Here is a 24,872-nt window from a genome sequence, read left to right as displayed (position 1 = left end):
GGATATGATATGTGCTCTGTGCTGCCTGCACTTCATGCTTTCTCAGGAGTAGATTACAGTATTAAGTTTGACACAAAAAAGCTGCTATAAACTCCAACCCAGTCAAGATTTTGAAAGGTTTTGGTACATCACAGTAAATGGTACAATTGGAAACTATCATGAAATCAGCTGAAGAATATCTTGCGCAGTTACTGAAGAAAGGAACATCTTGTAAGACATTAGACGAGTTTAGACTCTGGAGATACTTTCATGATAAAAAATATTTATGTTGAATACTTGCCTCTGACCTACTTGTGCTAAGGGATATTTTTCGACCTTTCTTTCATATATATTTGCACATTCAGTGTGCAGAGGAAGGATATGAAAACTTTGACCATGAAAGATATGGTTTTGAAATTATTTATGGTGTTCTAGTGATATCCAAATAATACATGGTTCCATTTCCAAATGACTTTGCTAGTGCATGTACATGTTTAAAGTGTGCCACGTCTGCGTGTCGGGTGTGAAATCTGAAAATTCGTGTTGTATGTACTGCAAATGTCGAAGTGTAGAGGCAAGAAGTGAACTGCAGAAATCCCTATGATGAGTGAACAAAAGAAATGTATCTTCTTTTTGAAGAATATGATGGCTAAAAAACACTACTGTCATTTACGTTTATTTATATCTAATTGGTAATACTTCGGCATGCAAATTCTATTCTTATGCTATGTTTATTGAATTTATCGATATGGAAAATGTACCCTTTGGACATCAATATTGTTACTATAGTGTCCTCATACTCGACACGGCAGGTGTGTCATTCTGCGTGCTATTTTCCAAAATGGAGGTGATCTTCGAATCTAATGTACCTTCAACATTAATAATCTTGGTTCACAGGACGAGGATACATAGAATTCTGGTAGATTTACTTCATTTTTAGGGCTCTTAGGACGTTCCATTTGGATACTTTGTCATATCAGGGTTATCAGGTAGCCATTTTAAATGACGTCATTCCTGAAAAAGTGTGGGGGTGAGGAGAGTCCACCCAAGATTTTTATTCTTCTTATGCATCCAATTAACCAATCCAACAATAATTTCCTCCCTACAATAACTTGCATACAGAAGTGTTACTGGCTTCAGGACTATTAGCCTAAAGTGCGTAATCGTGGGACGTTAAACTGAAAGCTTCCATTTTCATTTTATTTAGAAAATATTCGTAACAGAAATGAAATCAAGCAATACAGTCTTCTGATACGTATAAGTGAATGGATTAACTGATAAGTCATTGATGTATTGTGAATTAATATGCTGATTCAGCGGATCTGATTTATGTCCAATTGTGTCCATAGTGTTACTTATGTTCAATCCAAAGATACACGACAAAATGTTTGGTTTCATATATTTATTTCTCTACATTAATTATACACAGTTCGTATTATATGCTGTAAAATATTTATTAAATATATATATACAGTTCGTATTATATGGTACAAAATATTTATTAAATATTTAAACTGAATTTTGATATTTGAGAACGATTAATGTTAATAAATGTTAATGTTTGCGCTATCGCACCGTGAATATAATTATAATGAATATTTAATGTGTTGCACTGATTGCGATAATGAATGTACTGTTGTGACTGGGCTGCTTGCTCCCAGCTATGCTTTGCTGCTTCCACTTGCTCACTGAATGTTTTCGGTTATATTTGAAAATACAAAAGCAAATTGTCCGTAGCTTTTCCCTGCTTTCTGTGCACTACTACTACAATAAAAAGAGAAAGTCGGTGGACAGGGAAGGGGAAAAGTCACCAAAGTTTTCCATTGGGAAGAACGATTGTCTAGATCTTACTTGATTATACAAGTACACACACACAAAAAAAGAATACAGATTAAAAATTCTTATATTTGAATATTACGTACATGAACAATAACCATAGTCTTGTTGAGTTTGTTGTCGGGGACTTTTGCTTATTTTTGTGAAAGTATTTCATTAAATTGTGTTTATTTAAAGCGTGAATCGTGAATAATAAACAGAAGTTACAGTATAGTAAAGTGTCAAAAAGTCTTTAAATTCCTGATAAATCAACTTTATTTAATTTCGTATAGGCAGGAAGGAGATTTACGAACGAACCGTATGGTCTTAAATGTCATTTACCATTTTTTTCTTGTGATTGAAAAGCTTGAAATATAAAATTATTAGTGTACCAATAATTGTACTGCAACTCGTAATTTGGGGAATTTTACACTAATAAACATAATCAGTGCTGAATATTCTAAAAATTTTCTTTATTTTTCAGACTTCGAAATCCCAAATTTTTCTAATTTTTAAGGCCCAAAAATCATTAATCTTTCTTTAATTGAAGGCTGAAAAAGCCTTGGAAATCCCTAAATGATTCTTGAAGTTCCTTGAAAGCATGCTGAGTACAATTCAGTGAGAAAGAAGTTTAATATCTAGTTTAAGAAGGAAATAGCAATAACTATTTCTTTTCATCATTAAGTACATGTAGTGTTAAGATCTGTGCCACCATCTGTGTAATGGACTGAAATTTCTTTCCTATATATTTGTTTCGAGGAGATATTCTGGATTTCATCGGTTAGATTGAATTAAGGTACGTCATAGAAAAACCTACTTAATGCCTGATATACAGTGAAACTATGCTCGTGCAAACTTATGAGTTAATAAAGAATTTTCAAGTGCGTTTTAGAAGGCGTAAAATAAAAATAGTTTTACCTCATTGTATCATGTACTTTTATAGTTTTATAACACATTTGTAAACATTTACATCACTAATACCAAAAGACAAGTACTTTTACTGAAACAACCTGTATGCTGCTGTCCTCAGCGAGAACTTGAAATTTCGTCCCTATAGATTTGTATCGAGGAAAATTCTGGGAGTCAGGCATTAATATTTTATGGGGGTTTTCCATACAAAATTTCATATATTTTAACCATTAGTAAGTGGAAATGATTCGTTGTAGAAGCGAAAAGTTATTCTGAATGAACAATAGTTAATTCTTCGTGAACTACGGGGGCCGCGGTGGCTCAGTGGTAAAGCGTTCACCTCTGGTGTAGATGGGGTCCCTGGTTCGATCCCAGCTCGCACCAAGTGAACTTTGCGGTGGACAAACACCGTGTGCGTGGGTTTTTTCGGGGTTTTCCCGTTTCTTCCCACTTTCTGCATTCCACTATTTCATTCGTTTCTCCTCATCACCGTCTCCTTTAGCCTAGCCGGCAGAAGCGTGGGACGTAAAACTCAGATTTCTTTGTATACTACGATACAGTGTATCTGCTTTTGTAAATTCTTCACTTAATGCTTTCTGAAGTGTTTAAAAACACTTCTTTAGGAAAAACAGTATTAATGAACTTCAACAATGTTGCTAAAAAGCAGGAAAATAAAGCTCTGAAAAGCAGGGAATAATCAAAACGCTAAAAAGCAGGAAATAATCGAAGCGCTAAAGAACAGAAAATACCAAAACACTTGAAAGCAGAAAAGAATTCGTTACTATTATCTATAAAAAAATAAAATGAAGTCTGTGTGAAGCTAGTAAATTAATATTTATGATGAATATACAGAAAATAGTCTATTTTTGGTATAAATATTGAAATACCTTACCCCCACAGAATACATCTTTATTCAAATTGATATGAATAAAAAAAATCAACTTGAAGTGGGTACCATCTATCTCCCGAAAGTCATTTCAAAGTGGTCTGACCTTTTCCTGTCCCGAAAACTATGAGTTCGACAAAAATCTGTCATTTTTGACATTTTATTTTTCACTTCCGCCCCTCCACCTCACCCTCTGCCAATGGGGTTATACTTGGACTTAAACGCCATTGGGAGCGTCAGTATTCATTTCAGCGACCCCGAAACCTAGGGGTTGCACACTAATATTAGTCGTTTTGCATTATTTTTACATGTTCAGGACTTTTTACTTGTTGCGCACCTGGAAAACCGAGAAAAGTCAGGGAATTCCTAACATTTTTCTGGAAAAATATAATATTACATACGTTTGCTTTTGTATATTGTATTAGAAATCGGCTAGCTGAGGCTTCGCCTCTAGACCCCTTGTATGCTCGCCCTACCGCTTCGCACCTCAAAAACCTGCAACCATACCGAATTCCGGTTCAAATACCAAGTTTCATGTCTCTTACCTTCCGGGATTCCGAGATATGAACATTTTATTATAATGATTACTATTCCTACTCAACTGGCCTAGAGTGGGGGGGCGCGGTGGCTCAGTGGTAGAGCGTTCACCTCTGGTACTTGGGGTCCCGGGTTCGATCCCAGCCTCCGCCAAGTGAACTTTGTGGTGGACAAACACCGTGCTCGTGGGTTTTCTCGGGGTTCTCCCGTTTCCTCCCACTTTCTTCATTCCACCATTTCACTCATCTCTCATAATCACCGTCTCCTTTAGCCTAACCGGCATAACCGTGGGACGTAAAACTCAGAGATTTCATTTTCATTTCAACTGGCCTAGAGCCCCGCACCTAATAAAGTTGCGAACATACTGAATTTTAGTTCAAATACAAAGTTTCCTTTCTTCCCCGTCGAATTTCCAAAAATCCTTCCTTAGTAGTATCCTAGTTTACAAATCCTAAGCACTTTCCTAATTTCATTGTTTTTAGCTTAAGCGGTTTGGTCTGGGCGTCAATTAAACTATTCGCCATTAAAATTGTAACACCTAGAAGGAGATGAGGTAGAAATGTGAAACTTGGCAAACAAAGAGTTAATAATAAGAGAAGAAAATGATTACACTAACAGGTCGGTGATGTGATATGTGACATGAGTAGCAGGGTAGCAGAACATCTCGGAGCTAGTAGTGTGTAGTCTCTCCACGGACGAAGCATGGAGAGAATGAGCCCATCGACGTCTGCTTAAGGTATGGCGTCCCAAGCATCTTCTACTTGGTGCCAAAACTCCTCAACATTAGGTAGACGAAACCTGTGTTTAGCCAGCCGGTGACCCACCATGGACCAGACATGCTCAATTGGCGAGAGATGAGGCGAACGTGCGGCTTTGTAAGCACTGTATTCAGCTCAGCTGTGACTTTGGGCGCAGTAGTGACCTGACTGGTCACAATCCTACCCAATGTGCGTCTGTCTCTGTCACGCAACAAACACTTGCGTCCACGCTGGTGCTTCACTGATGTGGTTTGAAATGTCCATTATTTTAATTAATAAATTTGTCGTCTTCTTTGAAATTAGAATTGTGTTTTTTGTTTTTTTTTCTGTACTGCATCTTCCGAAAACAGGCTCTTGGTTTTGATTTCTTTTCTTTTTTTATTCTTCCGTTGCGCTTTGTTTCTATTGACGGTCCTGTCGGCTCCAATCAGGGTTGCTAGGATCCCAATTTCGGGGCTGATGTGGCTGGACCATAATATATTGAGATACAAAAGAAGACTTATGAGAATTTTCGACACTACAATTGGCTGTTTTTTCAGTTTTTTATATATATATATATATATATATATATATATATATGTATGACGGTGCTTTGTGTTTTCATAGGTTAATGTAGGGTGTCATTATGGCATCATCCAAGTGTAAGTTATCTTCGCTCAATTCTCAAAACAGTGAGTTCTCTTCCTGGCTTTTGCCTTGCAAGTCTGACAAATTTTCATTTTGCTGCAAAGTATATAATGTGTTCTCTCAGTAACATGGGGAAACAAGCTGTAGTTTGCCATGTGAAAAGCAGAAAGCATATTGTTGCTGTGGTTTCTGTTAATCAGACGGTATTGAGATATTCATGGTTCAGAAAGAAAAACCGAAACTAGTGTGTCAAGAAAATGAAGTGATGCCTGCTTCAGTGTGTAGTGACAGTTCCCAGGAATCAACGCGTAAAGGTTTCGTTTCTGGACTGACTACAGAGACCGACCGACCTCTAATGCAAAAATATCTTACAAAGGAAAAAACAACGAAGGCAGAAATAATTATGGTGCTTGCAGTCAGTTTGTTCATTTGTCACTTTGTGCAGCTGCTTTGAAATTTCAGTTCACCAGAAGTCTGTCGTTTTGTGATTCGAACGTAATATGTAGAAGCCTAGAGATTGCTATGAAATGACTTTATTCTTGCCTTGAGAGGTTGGTCGAAAACAACTGGATTTCTGGAATGTGCGCTGATCGAGTGGAAAGAGAATTTAAAATTCTGTGTTCAGATCCAGTATTTCTTGGAGAGGCGTGTAATTACTTAAGGGCAACCCGACTTGACACATTCTGGAAAGTGTTATTGTATCTTCTGAATCAGAACTCATGTCATTCCTTAAAAATATTTTCGAACTTTCACATGGTAATACTGCCGTAGAGAGAGGTTTTTCATTAAATAAAGATTGCTTAATTGAAAATTAATTTCAAGAATCACTTGTGGCACATAGATTGGTATGGGAAGGAATAAAGAATGCTGGTGGTGTTGAGAATGTTGAAATTACAGAGGATATGATGCATTATGTGAGAAATGCCCGAGCGAGATACCACGAAAGGCTTGAACAGAAAAAAAAAAACAGGAGGGACAGGAACATAAAAAACTAGAGAACGTGAGAAATGGTAGGGAAACGCAGAAGTGAACTAATGAAGTCTTTGGAAGAAAAGAAGAGGAAAGTGCTTGCTGAAGTTGAAAAAGAAGCACTGTTGCTTGATCAGTTTCGCACATTACAAAACTCTTAATGTTAATATCCAGTTTTTATCTGTGTGTGTGCACGAGTGTTATTGATGTTATACAGTTTCGTGTGTGCTGGAGAGAAATGCTTGTAGAGATATGAAGAGGTGAGTTCCTTAATGACACGTACAGTGCAGTACGAAATTAATGTTTTAAGTATGGTAGTAAAATCATAAAACTAAAAATTAAAAAAAAAAAAAAATATATATATATATATATATATATATATATATTCTGCGTTAAATAATTATATGGGTCTCCAAGAGAACAGAAGGAAGAAGGTAAAAGGTAAGTTGTTTATTTCATTATATGACCATTTTCACATTTAAGAGGGTTCACTCAAAATATTTTAGGCACTTGGTGTAAAATTATGCTCTTTCTGTACAATTAAAATGTATAATTAGACTGCTGCAAAATTATAAATAACATTTTTCTCACTTAATAGTGCTACCTGGAAAATTTACTCATTGGACCTGGAAACCTGGAAAGGTCAGGGAATTTCGTATCTCGAGATGTGCAGCAACCCTGATTTTATTATTTATGTGCGTTTCATTAATGTTATTGTTTTAGAAGTTTATAATAAAGGTTTTCACTGGTGTAACGAGATGAAATCTTTTGACACAGTTTTTTTTTCTTTTCTTTTCTTTAATAAGAAAACAGTTTTTTCTTAACCTTACGTACATCAAAGTGGGTTAAAAATTGTCCACACTTTTATTAGGATTAGAATTTTTATGGAAGTTTCTTTAGTGTCATGTCGTAACTCAGGTTTCTTGTAAAAAATAATATAAATTTTATTTTCTGACCTTTAATACTTTTAATTTGTAGAAAATAACTCAGAATAAAAAAAAAAAAAAAAGTTTTCGTGGTGGACATAAAGTACCTTTCCTTGGTGTAACGTGTTGCCCTAATGTGCATCTCGTTATTTCCAGTTAAAGTTAGAAATTCTGACACTAGGCGTCGCTACGGATACAGCTGACGTAAAGCGTGGTACACCTAAAGGGAAAAGACCTGCTTGTTTCGGAGTAATTATATTAAAAGTGGAATCAGACGTACACCAAGGGGTTACGCGCAAGAACGCGTACCAAGGTAGGGTTAAAAAAATGCCCACCACATAAATTATTTTCTGTCCCAGAAAATGAAATAATATTATCTATTTTGTGCTATCGACAAACTAAGACAACTGAAGGCACAAAATAAAGAAGAATATTACATTTCCTGAGATAGAAGATGATGATCTACGTAGTGGACATTTTTTAACCCTTCCTTGGTGCACGGTGGTGTTAGTGTAACCCCTTGGTGCACGTAGGGTTAATAACAATACATTTTAGATATATATATATAATTTTAGAATGAATAGTTGAATATAAAATAAGTAGAGCAATGATTACTTAGTATTGTAAAAGTTTTAAGTTAATTTGAAGTTTAGTTTCTTGACCTAAATGCAGTTTTTGGTTGAGAGATTTTATTTTATTTATGTTATTTCATTTACATGTTAAAAGCATTGGTACACTTTACACATGAGAACTTCGGTTCTCAAAAATTATTTATTTATTTATTTATTTATTAAGAGGCTAAGCAAATAATATTTTGACTTTCGATAGGTTACAAATTAGGACAATTGTAGCTTGCTTGGTACGTTATAATGACCATTACTTATTGTAAGTTATCTCCTATATCCTTTCCAGGAAACAAATCTGTCACAAAGAGTGGGGCGAAAATCTGTCTCTTTGCAACTAACAACACATTTTATGCAAAGAACACAAAATTTAAATATTGACTTATATGCTTTGAAGCAGATTAACGGGGATTTTTTTTTTTCGACAATAAACCTTTTGCAAAGGACCAAACACTGCAATTTATTTGAAACAGTACAATGTAACTAATGAAACTTCATATTTAATTATTTTGCTTAAAAGAAAGCTCAAACTCTTATTATGAATTAATTACTCTTTTTGCAGATCAACATTCAATTTCAGAACCCATTTAGTATACTAATTATTTATGAAAAGAATTTCTTTATTGCAATACAAAGATAACACCTGCAAGTTATTTGTTATCAGGTTATTGTAAGATTGTTTAAGTTTTAACAGCTATATAGTTACATTTATACTTCGTTTGCAACGGATATAGACAGGATTCATACACTACCTGGAAAACCTGGAAATCTCGGAAATTTTTTGAAGAAAAAATCGTGGATAATTCTGGGAAATTGATCATATCTAGTAAAAAACCTGGAAATATCAGGGAATTTGAGTTCAATATTTTTGTATATTTTGAATGTATTCAATGAGTTGACTTGATTTTAGTTTAGCGTCCCTTTCAGCAGCGAGGCTATATGAGACGTGGACCTACTGATTAACGTGGAATCCGAACCACATGAGCTCCCGCCGGGAATCGAACCCGGATCTCCCACGCCAAAGGCGCGTACGCTAACCGCTTAGCCACGGAGGAGCTCTGAATGTATTCAAGTATGGAACAAAAGTATTTACTTATTAATTTCCTTAGTAGACTTCTCAACTTAATATTTTTTCCCTTTAACCGATCCGCTACAATGTTCATAAATGAACCTTTGTTGATATAATGGGCGCACTAGTAATCTTTCCGCTTTTTCTGAAAGCGATACTGACCTATAAAAGCAGTTCTCTAGAATTTCATCCTTGCACCCTCAGCATTGACTCCTACTCTTTCTAAGAGAATAAAGTATTTCGTAGATGTTGCCAAAATCTTGCTACTAGCTTTTCTTCAAAAATGTCCTTTTTGACTTTTGTGGTATATTCGATGTATTAGCATTTTGTGGAGGTACATAACACCCTATTATTTTTCCTATATTGAGAAATGACTCCTGAAAATTAAGCAGCAAACTTAAAACAGCTAGACAATTCTGTTCTCCAAAGCCAAAAAGTCGTATCTACAGTTTTGGCCAGAATTGAGTTAGTGACGTCAGCTAGGTCATATCAACGTAATACATTATCTGAAAAAGAGAGAACTCTGAATCTGCAAAATAGCGGAGCAATGTGATATAAATTGTTTATCTGATATAGACGTTGTACCATAAGATGCTGGCTTATTAGTAAACAGTAAATAACGATTTACTCAAAAGCAGATTTTCTGTGGATATGACTTTTGGCATTGGAGGGCAGAATTGTCTAGCTCTTTTAAGTTCGCTGCTTAATTTTCATCTCTTTGCAGGTATATTAACTTTGAATTATAGAGAAGTCTGGCCAAAGATCAGTGTTTAATCGTCAGTGGTTTGATCCAGCATTACATTCGGAGTGGACGCCTTGGTTGAAGGAGGTTAAAGTGGATGTGCATAGTACATTTTGCGGGGTATGCTCTAAAAGTTTTTCATTGAGTAATATGGGAGTATAGGCAATTAAAAGCCATGCGAAAGGACCAACACACAGACAAAGACTGCGGAGTTGCAATACAGTAAAAAATCAAAGAAGTGTTGTAGATATGTTTAAGCCAGTTCTAAAAGAAGATTAGCAACCATCACAGAAGCCAACAGAAGAACTAAAATAACCAGAACTAGAACTAAAAGGCTTCGTTGAAGAAGATGAAGTGACATCTGCAGAAATATTGTGGACAATGAGACTTGTAATGGACAGTGAATCTTACAATTCCTGTAAAAATGATAATGTACTGTTTAAACAGATGTTCCCAGATAGTGTAATTGCACAGAATTTTAGCATGGGTCCCTTTGAAGTGTAGTTATGTTATTTGTTACGGCCTCGCACCATACTTTAGAAACAGTATTGTGGATGCAGTGAACGGGTGTCAGGACATTGTAGTGTGCTTTGATGAAGCGTTAAATAAGGTAGCATAAGGGGCAGATGGACATTCATATGAAGTTTTGGAACGATACAAAGGAAGTTTCCACGATATATTTTACGTCAGTTTTTTTGAACCACGCTAGAGCTGAATATCTCTTACCTAAGTTTAAGGAATTACTTTCAAAAGTGCCTCTGAAGAAGATTTTGCAAGTAAATATGGACGGACCTTCTGTGAACTGGAAATTTCTGTCAAATCTAAAAGAAGAAATTCAGACTGATTCTACAGATCCACAGTTATTAGATTTAGGATCATATAGTCTTCATGTGGTTCATGGGGCATTCCAAACAGGTCATGCAGCTGCAAAATGGAATGTTAATAGTTTTTTTTTTTTTTTTTTTTTTTAATGTGCTTTACTATTTTTTTAAGATAGTCCAGCACGACGAGGAGACTACGTTGCATCCTCTGGGATTTCAACATTTCCCTAAACGTTTTGTCAGGTACGCTGGGTAGAAAATGAGAAGTGCGCAAAAATGGCATTGGAAGTATTTTTATACGCAAAGAAGTACTTGAATTTAGCTAACATTTCCGGCAATGTATCAGTGAAACATGTCAAGGAAGGAGTTGATGATTTGTTAATGCCAGCAAAATTGGCGTTCTTCAAGACCTTGGCAAGAGAATTATATAGGAATTTTTAAAAGCATTTCAGTCCTCCAAATCTATGGTACCGTTCTTGTACAACACACTTACCAACCTTGTTAAAAGCTTAATGAGGCGATGTGTTAAAGCAGATGTTATTGAAAAGTGTGAATCAGTTAAGAAATTGATTTCGTTGGATTTGGAAAATAAAGACATTTTGTTGAGGTACAAAGATGTTGATGTGGGATTCGGGACAAGAAAAGCGTTAGCTTAATGTGGAGCTTCTGATCGGCAGGAAGCGGAATTTTCTTTGCATTGTCAACGGTTTCTAGTTGCAGCAATCAAAAAGATCTTGGAGCGCAGGCCTTTAAAGTATCCCTTGTTCGTGCCGTGTCATTTCTTGATCCAGAGGTTATTTTGAAGACGCCATTTTTGGCTCAGGAGCGAATGAAAACATGTATTCAGATCCTTCATTCCAGCAATCGGTTGTCAGAAAATGTTGCAGAGAGAGCAGTTGCTCAGTATATGACTTTCTGTAGGTTGACAAAAGACGAATACCGGGGAGTCTTTGAAAACTTTTGTGAAACTAAAGATGATCTACACAAATTCTGGGCAAGTGTACTTAAGAAAGACAAAAACTTTACTGACTTGTGGGCTGTATTCAAAATTGTTCTTATATTATCACATGGAAAACGCAACAGTTGAATCCGGATTTTCAATCAACAAGAGTCTGTTGGTTGAAAATTTGCAGGATGACTCAATTGTAGCACTCAGACAAGTACATGATGGCATTCAATATGCGGGTGGCATTAGCAATATTCAGATCTCACAGGAATTAGTTAAAGCAGTTAAAGGATCTCGGACAAGATATGAAATGACATTGGAAAGAAAACGCCGTGCAGTAAAGGAAAACGATCGGAAAATTCAAATGAAAAAGCGGAAGCTAAAAGAATTAAATGACTTGAGGGGGGGAAGAAACGCTTGGAGAAAGCTCATAGTCTGGAAGCTGAAGAAATAGATAAAGAAATCAGTAAGGTTAGTTATGCAGGACTTGTAGAATAAAACTACTTTATTATAAGAACATTATATATTACGTTGTTTATTCTAAAACTAAAAATTGTTAATGACAATGAAACAGTAGAATTGTGAATTTTGTTAAAACTGCGTGGATAGGGGAATAGCGTGAAAGATTGCAATTGTATACCGTGATGATTACCTATGTTCTAAAGAAGTTGTGGATATTTTAAATTTTATCTGTTTTAATTATTTATTTTCTTGTGACTCAATATTTAATTGCAATCGTTCATTGGGGAGAAGGGTGGCCATTCTTAAATATATTATCCTTGAAATGTATGTGTTCTCTTACTGTTATTTTCTTCCACTAGACCTGGAAGTTGGAAAATTAATGCCTGGAAAATCTGAAAATTCAGAGAAATTGAGTTCAATATTTTTGTATGAACCCTGAATGTAGTAAAATATTCGAAAATTTCAATTTTTCCCAAATTTTCCATTTTTTTCCAAGCTCGAAAAAAAAAAAAAAAAAAAACTGCCCCAAAACAGAACATGCTGCGATCTGCGATGTGATCACAGAAAATTTGCCGCACCTATTCAGAAAAATAACCAACAGAAAAGTATAAAAACATGCTTATTATGTAGATGTCTTAAATGCACGAACGACTCGCATAAATATAGTTTGGACTGTTTTTTACATCGCGTAAAGCGTATTGTTAACAATCACAAGTGTTTCTTCTGCAGATAATTTTTGCAGAATTCGTGCAGAAAATTTTTAACTTACAAAAGCTCGTCGCAGAAAGACAGTTCTGCCATCGGGCTTGAAGAATACTTTTGGTGTCTATTCATTTGTAGTTTCCCTCACTTCTGAGAATACTCCACAATCATAATTTTTCGTATAACCTAAAGGGCATTAGTGTTTGGCTGACATTCAATTGAGGATTTTTATTACCTAAAGTTAACACACTTGAGTTTTTTCTTGGTAGTGTTAGTGCTGTTTACACTTGTGATCATTCATGGTTTTTGAAACAATTGGTCGGCTACGTAATCTTATCTGATATGTGTATTGTCTGGGTGTGAGCTATTAAATGACGGGGTACTGTTAGCACGGGGTTTTCCTTTCACGGTTTGTCAAGAAGTCTAATTTTTATTTGTAACTTGCATGAGTTTAAATTATTTGGAGTTTGAAGTAGAAGCTGTTATTACCGTGTTCTGCATTGCGCTGCTTGGAATTAGTTGCTTTTTTAGATTTCTTCGCTTTTTGCTCTTTGGCCATATTCAGAAATGGTTTCGCTATTCACATAGGTTCTGAAATTTTATTATAGCGGAGTAGCCTACCGCTTTTATGTATTTTGTAACGAAGTGCTTTTATGAAGCTTGTGGCAGTTTTTTTAATTAATCAATTAATTAATAGAAATGGAACTGCGAACTTCTGATCTTTCCAGTGTTCGGTAACATTTGTTTAGTAGCAGTACGTTCTCTCAACATGAGCGGACAGTGGTCCTCAGGATTGATTTCACAGTGATCTTACGAAAATTACGATCTTCGTACGTATTTCTTTTAACATGTTAATCAGTAAAGAATGAAAATGAAGTGTGCACGTGTATAATAACGCTAGTTTCGCAAATTGCAAAACTTGTGCATTACATTCGCATAGCGAATATTTAATGTTTTATAAGTTACATATTTGTGGCTATAATTACTGTCTTCATCCGGTTAGCTTGATTCGGATTCTACATAAACTGTAGGCCCAGGTCTCATACAACCTTGGTACTGAAACGCTAGACTACCTATACAAGCTGGCCGTCCTTGTAACTTCGCAAGTAATGACAAAAGTGCAAATATCGACAGGGACGTTTTCGATATTTTCGTACAAGGTAGAGTTGCAAGCGTAACAAGTTTTTCGAACTGCGCTACGTCAGGTTATTACATTTCATAATCCGCTTTGAGCGAAATCGTACAACGTTTCATTTATTCAGTGTTGCTAGGATATAGTTTTATTCTTTGTAATATCTAGCTAACCTTTGATTTTCGTACATCCTTATGGGGATACCTTGCCTTTATTGGGAAATCTGTTCCATTCGCATTTGTGCCTACCGGTATCTTTCTGTAGTTGCGGTTGTTTTAAATGTATAATGGCTCTGAATAGTCTCTCCATGAACGTGTATTATGATTTGACCCTCGGTGCAAGGAATTGATTTCGTCTTGCTGTGCGAATTTGTGGTTTTCAAGTTTTCAGTATCCGCTTACATTCTCATTTCAAATTATTAGCTTCCATTAATAATTCCTATTCTTTAGCCTATACAGAGCTCCATAACGTAATGCCCAGTAATTTTCTTCCAATAAAATTAAACTGATATTCAAGGGTTACATTGGCGTTCCCTTACTTCAACGTGATGTACACTCATGTCCAAAATGATTGTCGCATATCTGTAACCGTCTTATTGTAAGAATATAATTTGATAATGATTTTGCACGATACTTTTATTACTGATACTATGTGTATAATCGGGGAATGTATATATATTTGTGGTATATTTCATAAGAAAAGAATTATAAATATGAAACTTAGAATGAGTAAAACAAAATGTTGCTAAATGGACAAGAAAGATTTATTTTCGTTTTATTGTTCTTATTTACTGCTCTTTTCACATGAAATTTTCCACATACATGTCTTTTACACATACTAGCATTGTAAGATATACCGGACGAATTCGTTTTCAAATTATATTTCTACAATAACATATTTATAGACATACGACAATAATTTTGGACATGAGTGTACGTGAACGTAGGGATTTTTTAATGTCCTAGAAGTATGGTAAGAGTCTTGAGAAATTATTGTTGGAATGAAGGTGGGGGAGCCCATTTGGTGTGGGAGATGGGGTTGAATCAGATCCCATACAAAAGGGGTTAAATGTACTGCCGCAGCCACCGCTGCTCTCGGGGATTCTTGAAGTTTATTTAAAGACCTTAATTCAGACTCATCAATTTCGATCAAAATTCTGCCCTTATTTTCAGTTGACATGCGTTTTGTGAATCCCTTTACCTTCAGTATCGCATTGCCACTCAGATTTCGTTACTTTTGGGTTGCTTTATGATCAATCTTGGTTTACGTTTGTGGGACAATAAGTTTAGTACTGTGAAAGTAGAGGATTAGTCTGTAATGCCATGATTGTTGTTCTAGAACAGCGGATTTTGGACAAAGTAACATGAAAAAGGTGGTTCTGAAATTCTTTGCTCTTAGAACCAATGCCGATTGCTTTTTTTTTTTTTTTTTTTTTTTTTTTTTTTCAATCAAGTGAATTATTCGAAGAGACAAGGGCGAAGTTTGTAGGTAGGTTAACTCAGATTTTGGTGTTATTCTGTGATCGTATTTCGGAACTACTTGACGTAAATGAACTTGATCTTTAATACTTCATGCATCTTAATTTTTTCGCAGTAGTAGTAATCTGGACTACAAAAAATCTGACTTTGATCCCGATGAGCCAAACGAATTGCACGACTCCTCCGATGAGCCAGAACAATGGCAAGACTCCTCCGATGACCCTGCTTGGAATCCTACAGAATCGGTGAGTACTTGTAGTCACTTCAAGGAACAAGTTTAAGAAATTTGAAACTTCGTAGTGTTCCCTGTCAGGACTTACTGTTCAGACACGTGTTTCAGAAGTGTAAGTTTTGTCTAGAATTTAAACTAATTATATTAACATTGGAATCATTTTGTAAACTTTAATTGACACTACGAATTGCTAGGGAAATTGCGGATTAAATATAATTTGATCCAATTAAAATGTAAAGAATGCGTGCAAATCAGATGTATAGAAACATAACCTGCTAAATCCATTTTTTAATTTTTTCAGGAGACGAAACAAAAGTGACTCCCTTATGTTTCAGAATTGTTTTTGTTTGTTTGTTTGTTTTTGGTCACTAATGCAGATGAGTGAAATCAACCACTAAAGATAAAGAAAATTGTTCAGCAATTCTGAAACATAAGGGAATCATTTTTGTTTCGTTTCCTGACAAATTTGAAAATGGATTTAGCAGGTTTTGCTTCTATATCCCTGAAATAATGTCAACTATTTTTTTGGTAGCGTAGTTTTCTCCCGTTTTGATTCGAGTGTGTATTTGTGTGTAGTCTTTCCAGCTGTGGTTCGGATTCCACGTTAGTCGGTTGGTCTGCTATTGAAAGGGACGCCAAAATCCCCCTTGTAATGCCGTGCACCTAAAGTGGGCAGGGCTGGATAGTGATATTTTCGTATAATAGGGTTCAGGATAATATGCAGAAAAATGAGATCTTTTTAATTTGCGAAAAATGTTTACCTTGTTTGTGGTTAAGCATAAATTCTGTGGAATCCCAAACTTCGTGCATGTGGAACTAGGATTACTTGCTCTGGTCACATTGACATTGTAGTGAAAGGAAACATTTTTTTCCCCCGGATTTTAATACTGAAAGGTGAGAGGACAATTACGGGTCATATACTGGAACTTTCTTAGCAGTAATGTTTGAGCTGCAAAGAGAACTCTTGTCAGGGGTAGATCTAACAGCGTTAGTGGTCAGTTGTGGGCTTCCAAATGTTAATCGCAGTTACAAATGACCTTGAATGTTTTAATATTTTAGTCTGGTTGTACACCCTCTGAAGTAACTTTTTACTTGTATATGAAAATGGTTCCACAGATTAATGTATGCATTCATGTTCACGAAACTCGGAGAAACGTTTGCAAATGACCTTAGAAGTTGGAGGACACTTCTAATTCTCAGCGTCTCAGATAGTCCGTGGCTTGACAAACCAGCCGGCAGTGTATTCATCCGCCAAAGCGCATGGCAACGTGGATGTAAACAAACCTCTATATTTTTACAGTTGAACATGGTCGTCCAAAAGTGGAAACACCCTTAAGTGGTAACCGGTACAAAATATAACCAAAATGTAACACTTCACGTCAGCCATGTTTAACTTGACGGAATTTTAGGGGGACACGGTGGTTCACGTAGAGCGCTGACCTCTGGTGCATGGGATCCCTGGTTCGATCCCGGGTAAGTTTGGGGACAACGTCCGTGGATTTTCTCGAGGTACTTCCGTCTTCCCACCTTCTCATTCCATCAATACTTCTTCATTCAAATGTTATTCCTCCGTCTCTCTTAGCTTAAAGGGCATAAATATGCGACGTTAACTAAGATTTTTTTGAATTGTCTTTAGATTGTATTCTGATTTTACTTGCAAAATTTTGAAGAAATTGAATGGCGTTATTTTTGCTGTAGCGCTAACAGTTACGAAGTTGTCTTTGTCTTAAAATTGTCACGGCAAGGACAATTCCCAGTCACGTGAAACCTTGCTTACAAGCAACGTACAGAACAAGGCAAGATCAGATCCGACTCGAACTTCGCACAGAGGACACATAATAGAAAAGAATTAAAATGCAAATTGGAGCTGCCCCCATCCAGGAACACCAGAAATATGCTCCGCAACATAACTCACCACTCAAGAATATGATACAAGATAAACGTCGCAAGATACCCATTTATGTTGAAAACGGAAAGGATGGGCAGCACCAGGATGATATCAAGATATTTGATATAACACTGACTTGGCGGCCATCTTGAAAGCCGCGATCTTGGATATAGCGTAAGGTATTGAAATGAAAAGCGGGGTGTGTGATATATCAATGTAAAGTAAGATGCAAAAGGAAAACCAATGATGTAATCGCGAAAAACGTATGTGTAATGGTATGGAAGACTTGGGCAAAACAAACGTGTATTCGAAGGACAAAATAATAGGGCAAGACCCCACGACAATGGTACGCGACAAGTAACTGCAACAGTGTCTGTGCATGGAAGTGCATCCGCCTTGACAGATCATGCCTTTCGAGGATATTGAGATTCCGTTTGGAACGGTGAAAACCACAGTTGCAACCCGCGATGCGAGCACTCGTTTGGAGACTACATAAACTTCAAAAGACTATCTCTTATGGAACAGCAATTCGGTAGCTCGCTCCGGAGTGTAGGAGATATCATCTTGGATTGGTGATCAAAAGCACGACCTACCTGGAACTAAAGCCCCCTCCTGGACAACGTTTTGTACGTTTCTTGTTCAATTTTCTTGCTGTTTCGTGTGAACAAGGGACATTTCGGCCCACGTTTGTTTAAACGACACTATCTGAAACAAAGTGTGTATGTGTGAGAAAGCCCAGCCATGTTCTAGCTTACATTTCTTTACGAATGTTTCTTTCCCCTTGCGCGGTTTGCTACACTGTTTCGCGACAGTCCCAAACAGTCACAATATCAGGGAAAGGCAGCGTTCAACATTGACTCGATGAGTTCCATGAGTTCAATACCTTACGCTATATCCAAGATCGCGGCTTTCAAGATGGCCGCCAAGCCAGTGTTATATCAAATATCTTGATATCATCCTGATGCTGCCCATCCTTTCCGTTTTCGACATAAATGGGTATCTTGCGATGTTCACCTTATATCATATTGTAAAGGAATCTGTGTGTTTGTGCTGTCGCCCGCATTAAAGACTGGCAGTAATTTATCTATTATTGATCGATTGATTTTGTAAATATCATATTTTTCAGCGAACAATGATCTAGGTTGCCTAATTTTGTCTGTGCTGTTTGTGTATATTGCGATTTTGTGTATTACAGGAAAGGACAGAGACCTTTGCAATCTTATTATGTGTTGTTATTATATCGTAAGAAACGAGAAACATGTGGACTGATTCCTTGAAGAACTAGCAACCGACTGTTCAGCACTCTGCAAATGTAAAATGTTTTTATGTAATTGTTTTTGTATTTAGCAATAAATCTGTGAGAGACTCTTTCCTGACTCCTCCCATTACCTCATGACACACCTCCCGTGACGTCTGGGACTCGCTTCTAGGCTCACCTGTAATAGTCGCCGAGCCTTGGACCCGAGCTTAAATAGGACCGAAAACTTCCGCTTTGGGGAAGTCGTGGTCTAAGAAGAGGAGGTTGCGGTCGGAGTTAACTGTCGAAGTTGGAGTTGCGAACTGGCTGATGGCTGTTGCATCTGGCCAGTGGACGAGAGCCTGATATATAGAGGGGATTCCATCAACGATCCGAGACCAGCGGACCACCAGAGCTATTGAGAGAGCCAGAAGCCGAACCTGTGGACACCAGCCTTGATCATCGAGGAGCATCACCTTTTGAGCCCAGACGTCGAAATGAAGGTATTCCTTTCAATTTCCTAAACTCTTTCCTACACCCAGTTTCTCGTTTATAAGAAATCCTTTTTGTTAAATTCATTTCTGATAATTATGCCTTTTCTTCAAAGGATAGCCGTCCGATCTTAGTACCTGTCTAGAGCTAGAATCCCCAATTCTTTCTTCTGACGGCTAGTGTGTATGAGGTGTCTTTGCCGATTTTTTCCTCCCTCTTACTCACCCTTTTCAATATTGTAGTATTGTTCTTTTCTACTGTGTGTCCTCTGGGCGAAGTTTGAGTCGGATCTGATCCTGCCTTGTTCTGTACGTTGCTTGTTAATGGCGGTTGTAATGTTTCAACGTTGGTCCACAATTTGTTCCTTATGCTCAACATCCCTAATATTTGCCGCATACAAGATTGTTCACATTATATAGTAATAGTCCAGTGGCGTAAGGTAACTGGGAACGAGGATCATTCAATAGCACCTCTCCGATCAATTCATAGATAAGGATCCTGATCGAGGTGCTCACGGAGCGAGCTACCGTGTTGGATTAAGGCGGTAGTAGTGCTTTTAGATCTGACGACGACCTAACACTCGACAGAAATAATGGCAACATGTTTTAACATGTACCGATGACCCATCGCAGTAAGGGTCACTTCGATGTAGAGTGAACCCACAATGCGTCTTAAAAATCAGCACACATCTTACCACACAATAACTTTGCCAGAAATATCATGCGTTAAATGAATACGAATTACCATCAGATCGATACCCCGATTATTTGGAGGCGTATGTGAGGCTTTGTCGTGGCTGTTTACTTGTCTTTTAAGCCAATTCAAGACTATGATCTTGATAGTCTGTTTGGTATTGAAGTTGCAGCTTAAGGATGCTACCTGTTCCGACATAATGCACATGATTGAGGTGCGACTAACGCCACATGGCTGGCTACGCTGCACGTACTTCTGATTTTTACTGAATAATGGCAATACTGCCAGCTCTTGCCTAATCTGTCGCCATGCGTGAACGGGCGGTCTTGGTTCAGTCTGCCACACTTCAGGTTTCTTGGTATGTTCCTATAAGGAGTACCATTGCAGATGGAAGTACTTTCGGGTAACTAGGTAAATTCGTCTGCAATCGCCCTTTTACTTCGTTCTTCAGAAATAAGATAAATCTCAATTCATTCTGCATGTGTCAAGGAAATTGCTGGTAAGTCATCTACAGCGATACACAGAAGTAACGGTTAGTGCTAGAACAAAAAATGACCACGCCTTTAAATTTCTACGCGCGCTATTAGTCAAATCATATGGTACGGTATCCATTTCATCAATTGCGTAGAATTAGAGGGCGTCCTTATTTCCCCACCTACATTGTTAGTTTGATTATATTTTGCAGCGTTTACCGCGTAGGGTAATACCTTGGAACACTTGAAGGCGCTTGTTCAGTAATTCCGAGAATTGAAAATGATAGAACAAAGTGCAGCACCTTACAGCATTTTAGATCTTTGGACGATTGTTATTCAAAAAATCTGCGTTGGTCGTAATCCAGCTACAATCGGTTTCAAGAAAACGCTTACGTCAAAGGTGCCCTGAGGTACTGAGTTTCTGCAATTATTGCCTTCAGCAGATACCAGGAATCAGTGGAACTTACATCCCGTCATCTAGGATTGTACTGAAGTTTTTTTTTTTTTTTTTCGTAATTGGTACTTTTATGATGAAAAAGTGCTTATTAGAAAGCTTCCTTAGAAGTCATTGTAATAGAATTTGTATTAGTCCAAGGGGAGGGGGACACCTCGGCCCTGTAAGGTAGTTTTATATTCTAACAATGTTATCGGCTTTTTTTTTTTTTTTTTTTTTTTTTTTGTTTTGTTACAATTTGCCATAGTGGTGTGATATAATTCATGGTTAGCTTAGGAAATTGGATAGTGGGTCCGCCGTCTATTGGGAGGCAAAATCTCAAGAACCACGTATAGATGTACATAGTAGCGGGCAGAATGTGGTGGACCAGAAGTTCTTGGAGGCGGTCTTAAGCTAGAAATGTTACCGTTATTCAACTAGAAATGTTGCGTTCCGCAGTGTTTCCGGGTTTTACGTTGATCGGAGTAAAAGCTGTAACACCGAACTGTTTTCCTGAAAGTTCTCAGGAATGTTTAATCTAAATTCTTCTACTAAAACCTGGAATGTTGGGGTCATAGGTTCAAATGTGATTGCATTTTTCTTGTGTAATCCACATTAGAGACTACTCTTAGCGTATTCTATTTTTTAAATACATTATTTCACTTTTGTCTGACTAGATATAATTTCTAAACTTTTTCTAGTTGCAGCTCTTAAGTTGTTAGTTCATAGATACAGTATTATAATTTGTCCAACGTTGGGAACCCTGAGCTAAAGAAGTTTAGTAGTAGTAATAATGAAAGAAATGATGCAATAAAAGTACTCGTTCTCAAGGCAAGCAAACTTGAATCCTGGCGTAAGGCTTTTAAGTAACTTAAAACCTTAGTAAAATCTCTCTGCACCCACCTTGGTCACATGTAAACATCAGTAAAGATCGATGCACTTGGTGTCAGTCGGGGGCCGCGGTAACTCAGTGGTAGAGCGTTCACCTCTGGTGCTTGGGGTCCCGGGTTCGATCCCACCCTACGCCAAATGAACTTTGTGGTGGACAAACACTGTGAGAGTGGGTTTCGGGGGTCTCCCATTTCCTCCCACTTTCTTCATTTCACTTATTACTCATCATCACCGTCTCCTTTAGCCTAACCGGCGTAACCGTGGGACGAAAAACTCAAAGATTTCATTTCATTTCTCTCTTTTTTTTATTTTTATTTTTATTTATTTATTATTTTTTTTTGTGTGTGTGTATGTGTGTGTGTGTGTGTCAATCGTGAAACATTTGTTTGCACCACAGTTCTCTTGCAGAGTTGCATCACATGTTGGAATGTGGAATTTCAAATTGCCACACTGTGTATATAATTCACATCCTGTATGCATATTAATTACCTTTCACCATGTTGCTAGTTTTTCTTTCCTTGGTATTTATGGGAATAGTATTTATGGCCAGACGGTTTCGTGTAGTTTTTTAATTTACGTTAATTTGCTTATTGGCTACTAATTTGATATGCAGAAAATAGCTGAGGGTTATCACTAGGTGAATCTCGTCAGTAGAGTGGAAATAATTCACTCTTAGAGGAAACTTGTCTTTCTGTAGTTCCCAGTACTCTAAATGAATTTTCACTTGTTGATTCGTGTTTAACTTGTCTGTTCCCTTGAAAGTCTTCATAGAGACGTGATTACTTGAGAAATCGAATCTTGTCAAATTGATCTGTTCCTAGATGAAAGTAAACCTACAATTTTATTTTTAATATTCTGTGATTTTTCAGCCTGCCGCATATGTGATACTGAAATCGGACATAGAAAACAATGTAAAGGATCCACCAATTTGGAAAATCGATGGGAAAGCACAGCTGCAAAAGTACCTGCCAACTGAGATCGATGGAAAGATGTTATATAAGAACTCGTCTACGGTAAGTTTCGATGTAACTTTTTATAAACTATAGATAAGGGTTCGCAATAATATAGGAAATCAGGGATTGTTAGGGATGTGCTTCAAAATAGTCACCGAAATTACTATTTCATAGAAAAGCCAGGAACCATTTCTGAAGTCTAGATTAAAACTGGATATATAGCTGCAAATAGCTTTCTAATGAATCACATGCAATCGTACATTGACCCGAAAAGTTTCATAAAACGTGTTCGGAATATTTGCAGATTAAATTAAGCTTGATATTTTCACTTGCAGGGGAGTAATTTTTCTATAAATAAAAACTTCTGAGGACAGTTAAGTTCATGATCACGAAATTCAATGAGTTCTATTACTCAAGCTGTGCTAACATAACTGTGTACGTGAAGATAACACATCAGGGGAGTCAGAAGATAAATCTTTAAGCCAGATTTAAATCAAAATCAGATGCAACAGTTCTCATTTAGACAACAAAGAAATAGGCCAAATTGATAAATGTTTGAGTGTATTTAAAATCTCGAGATAAGGGCGGTGTTCATTATTCGGCACTATAGTTTTATCGTATTGCGAATGCAAGAAGCTTGACTCAACAAGCAAGCTATGAAATGAACGGTCGACGGTTGTGGGAATGATAGATTCAACTTTTTAAAGAACCATAAGTGTTGTGCTATCGAAGAGTTTCAATGAAGAGAATATAGATTTCAGTGTGAACTATGGAAATGAAATGCTGCTTGTGGTTAACTGTCACAATTGGATTTAATTAGTTGTATTTTACCATATGCCTTTTTTAAACTTCAGAAATTTTCCTGAGGGTATCTCATAGTAATCCTAGTTGTAATGATCCAATAGCCTAATTCAGTTTCCGACAATGAACAATACAGCAGCAATTCATATTTTTTTAGGGCGAGGTGTAGTTTTTTCAGCCTATTTATCTTGCAGTTTGGTAATTATTACGTCGAGAGGACTGTTGTATGATAGTCTAGAAACTGCCAGTAAATAGTTTTGTAAATTCATTTGATATCTGTTGTAATAAATTAATGGGCCTGATGGATGTTGGAGTATTCATGAAGGTTTAAGCAATTCTTAGTATATAGTAGAGCTCTCAGAGGATATTCTCTATTGAGCTAGTATTTCTGATCCTACGTTCTGTGCTGAACGAGACTACTCACTTCTAGTGAATATTTAATCATAGGAGTTTAAATTGGGAACTAGTTTCTCATATTGCTTGTAATTAGTTGGATTGGAATAATAGAATTAAATATTTTCAGAATATTCAGTGCAAGGCTGACCTGTGACTTGAACCAGTATAGCATTTCTTTTCGCCGCATTTTAAATGTGTGAAAACTGAAGTTGGACAGCAGGAATGAAAGTAGCATGTGGAAATTAGTGCAAGAACTATTAGAGCTCATATTAGCTTGTAAATTTCTAATAAATCATACATTGGTTGAACGTTGTCAGAAGTTTTTAGCATATTATGCAATTAGCAATTCATGTACTTTGAGTAGACTGATTTTTATTTTTTATTATTTTCTAGTCTACTGAGGGGGGACAACAAAACAGAGATATGTGTTTACCCGCACCTGTGAGGTTCAAAGTGCAGAATAGGAAAGAAAGCAGTATGGAATGTTTACAGGACCAGGTCGTCCTAGAAAAGAAGTGAGTATTTGGACACTTTCAATTGATTATTCATACGTTGAATTATGTGCGAAGGGGACATGTATTATTTGCAAAGAGAAAGTCATTGATGCATCTCCGTATAAAGTAGTACCTGATTCTTTCACCTTAACCAGAGTGTTCAGGCACAACAAAATACTATGAATTTCATAACTCAAGCTTCCTAATTTTATAAATTGATATACATTTTTAGTTTGGAGTATTGCTAACAAAATATATTTTCCATACTCTGCATTGGTGGAGACTTAGCAGTTTTTAGAATTGAGTGGCCATATTTTGTGAATAAGTCAGAATGTTGTTGATCCGGTACTTCATTATCACTCCTCATAGGAAATTATAGGAAAACAAAGCACTTCTTAACCGTAAACGCGCATATTGTCTGAGTTCTTTAGGAAACCAAAGAAAGACTACTTTTCATCACTACGTTGTGGGTCAGTCTGTACTGAGCTGTAGTAAACGTGGTGAAAAA

At 36.8% G+C, this 24,872-nt stretch overlaps 1 protein-coding gene across 6 annotated transcripts in view; it reads left to right on the top strand.

Moving 5' to 3' along the window:
• The window catches only part of LOC145688027 (uncharacterized), a 113,385-nt gene that overhangs the window by 39,591 nt on the left and 48,922 nt on the right, over positions 1-24,872 (top strand). For 5 of the 6 annotated variants that reach the window (XR_014131831.1, XM_081761705.1, XM_081761703.1 and 2 more), the window contains 3 exons: positions 15,497-15,626; positions 22,590-22,733; positions 24,264-24,385. Coding sequence is in view for 5 of the 6 variants with exons in the window: in XM_081761705.1 (XP_081617831.1) it covers positions 15,497-15,626; positions 22,590-22,733; positions 24,264-24,385 (396 nt within the window). In the remaining variant the exon portion in view is untranslated. The remainder of the gene's footprint in view (positions 1-15,496; positions 15,627-22,589; positions 22,734-24,263; positions 24,386-24,872) is intronic. The other variant, XM_081761702.1, reaches the window with a different exon arrangement.

Source organism: Thermobia domestica, chromosome 6, assembly GCF_964235325.1.
Source record: "Thermobia domestica chromosome 6, izTheDome1.hap1.1, whole genome shotgun sequence".
In the NCBI taxonomy this organism is placed as follows: domain Eukaryota; kingdom Metazoa; phylum Arthropoda; class Insecta; order Zygentoma; family Lepismatidae; genus Thermobia; species Thermobia domestica.
Note: the sequence above shows the minus strand (reverse complement) of the source record. Positions and strands in the feature narration are given on the sequence as shown.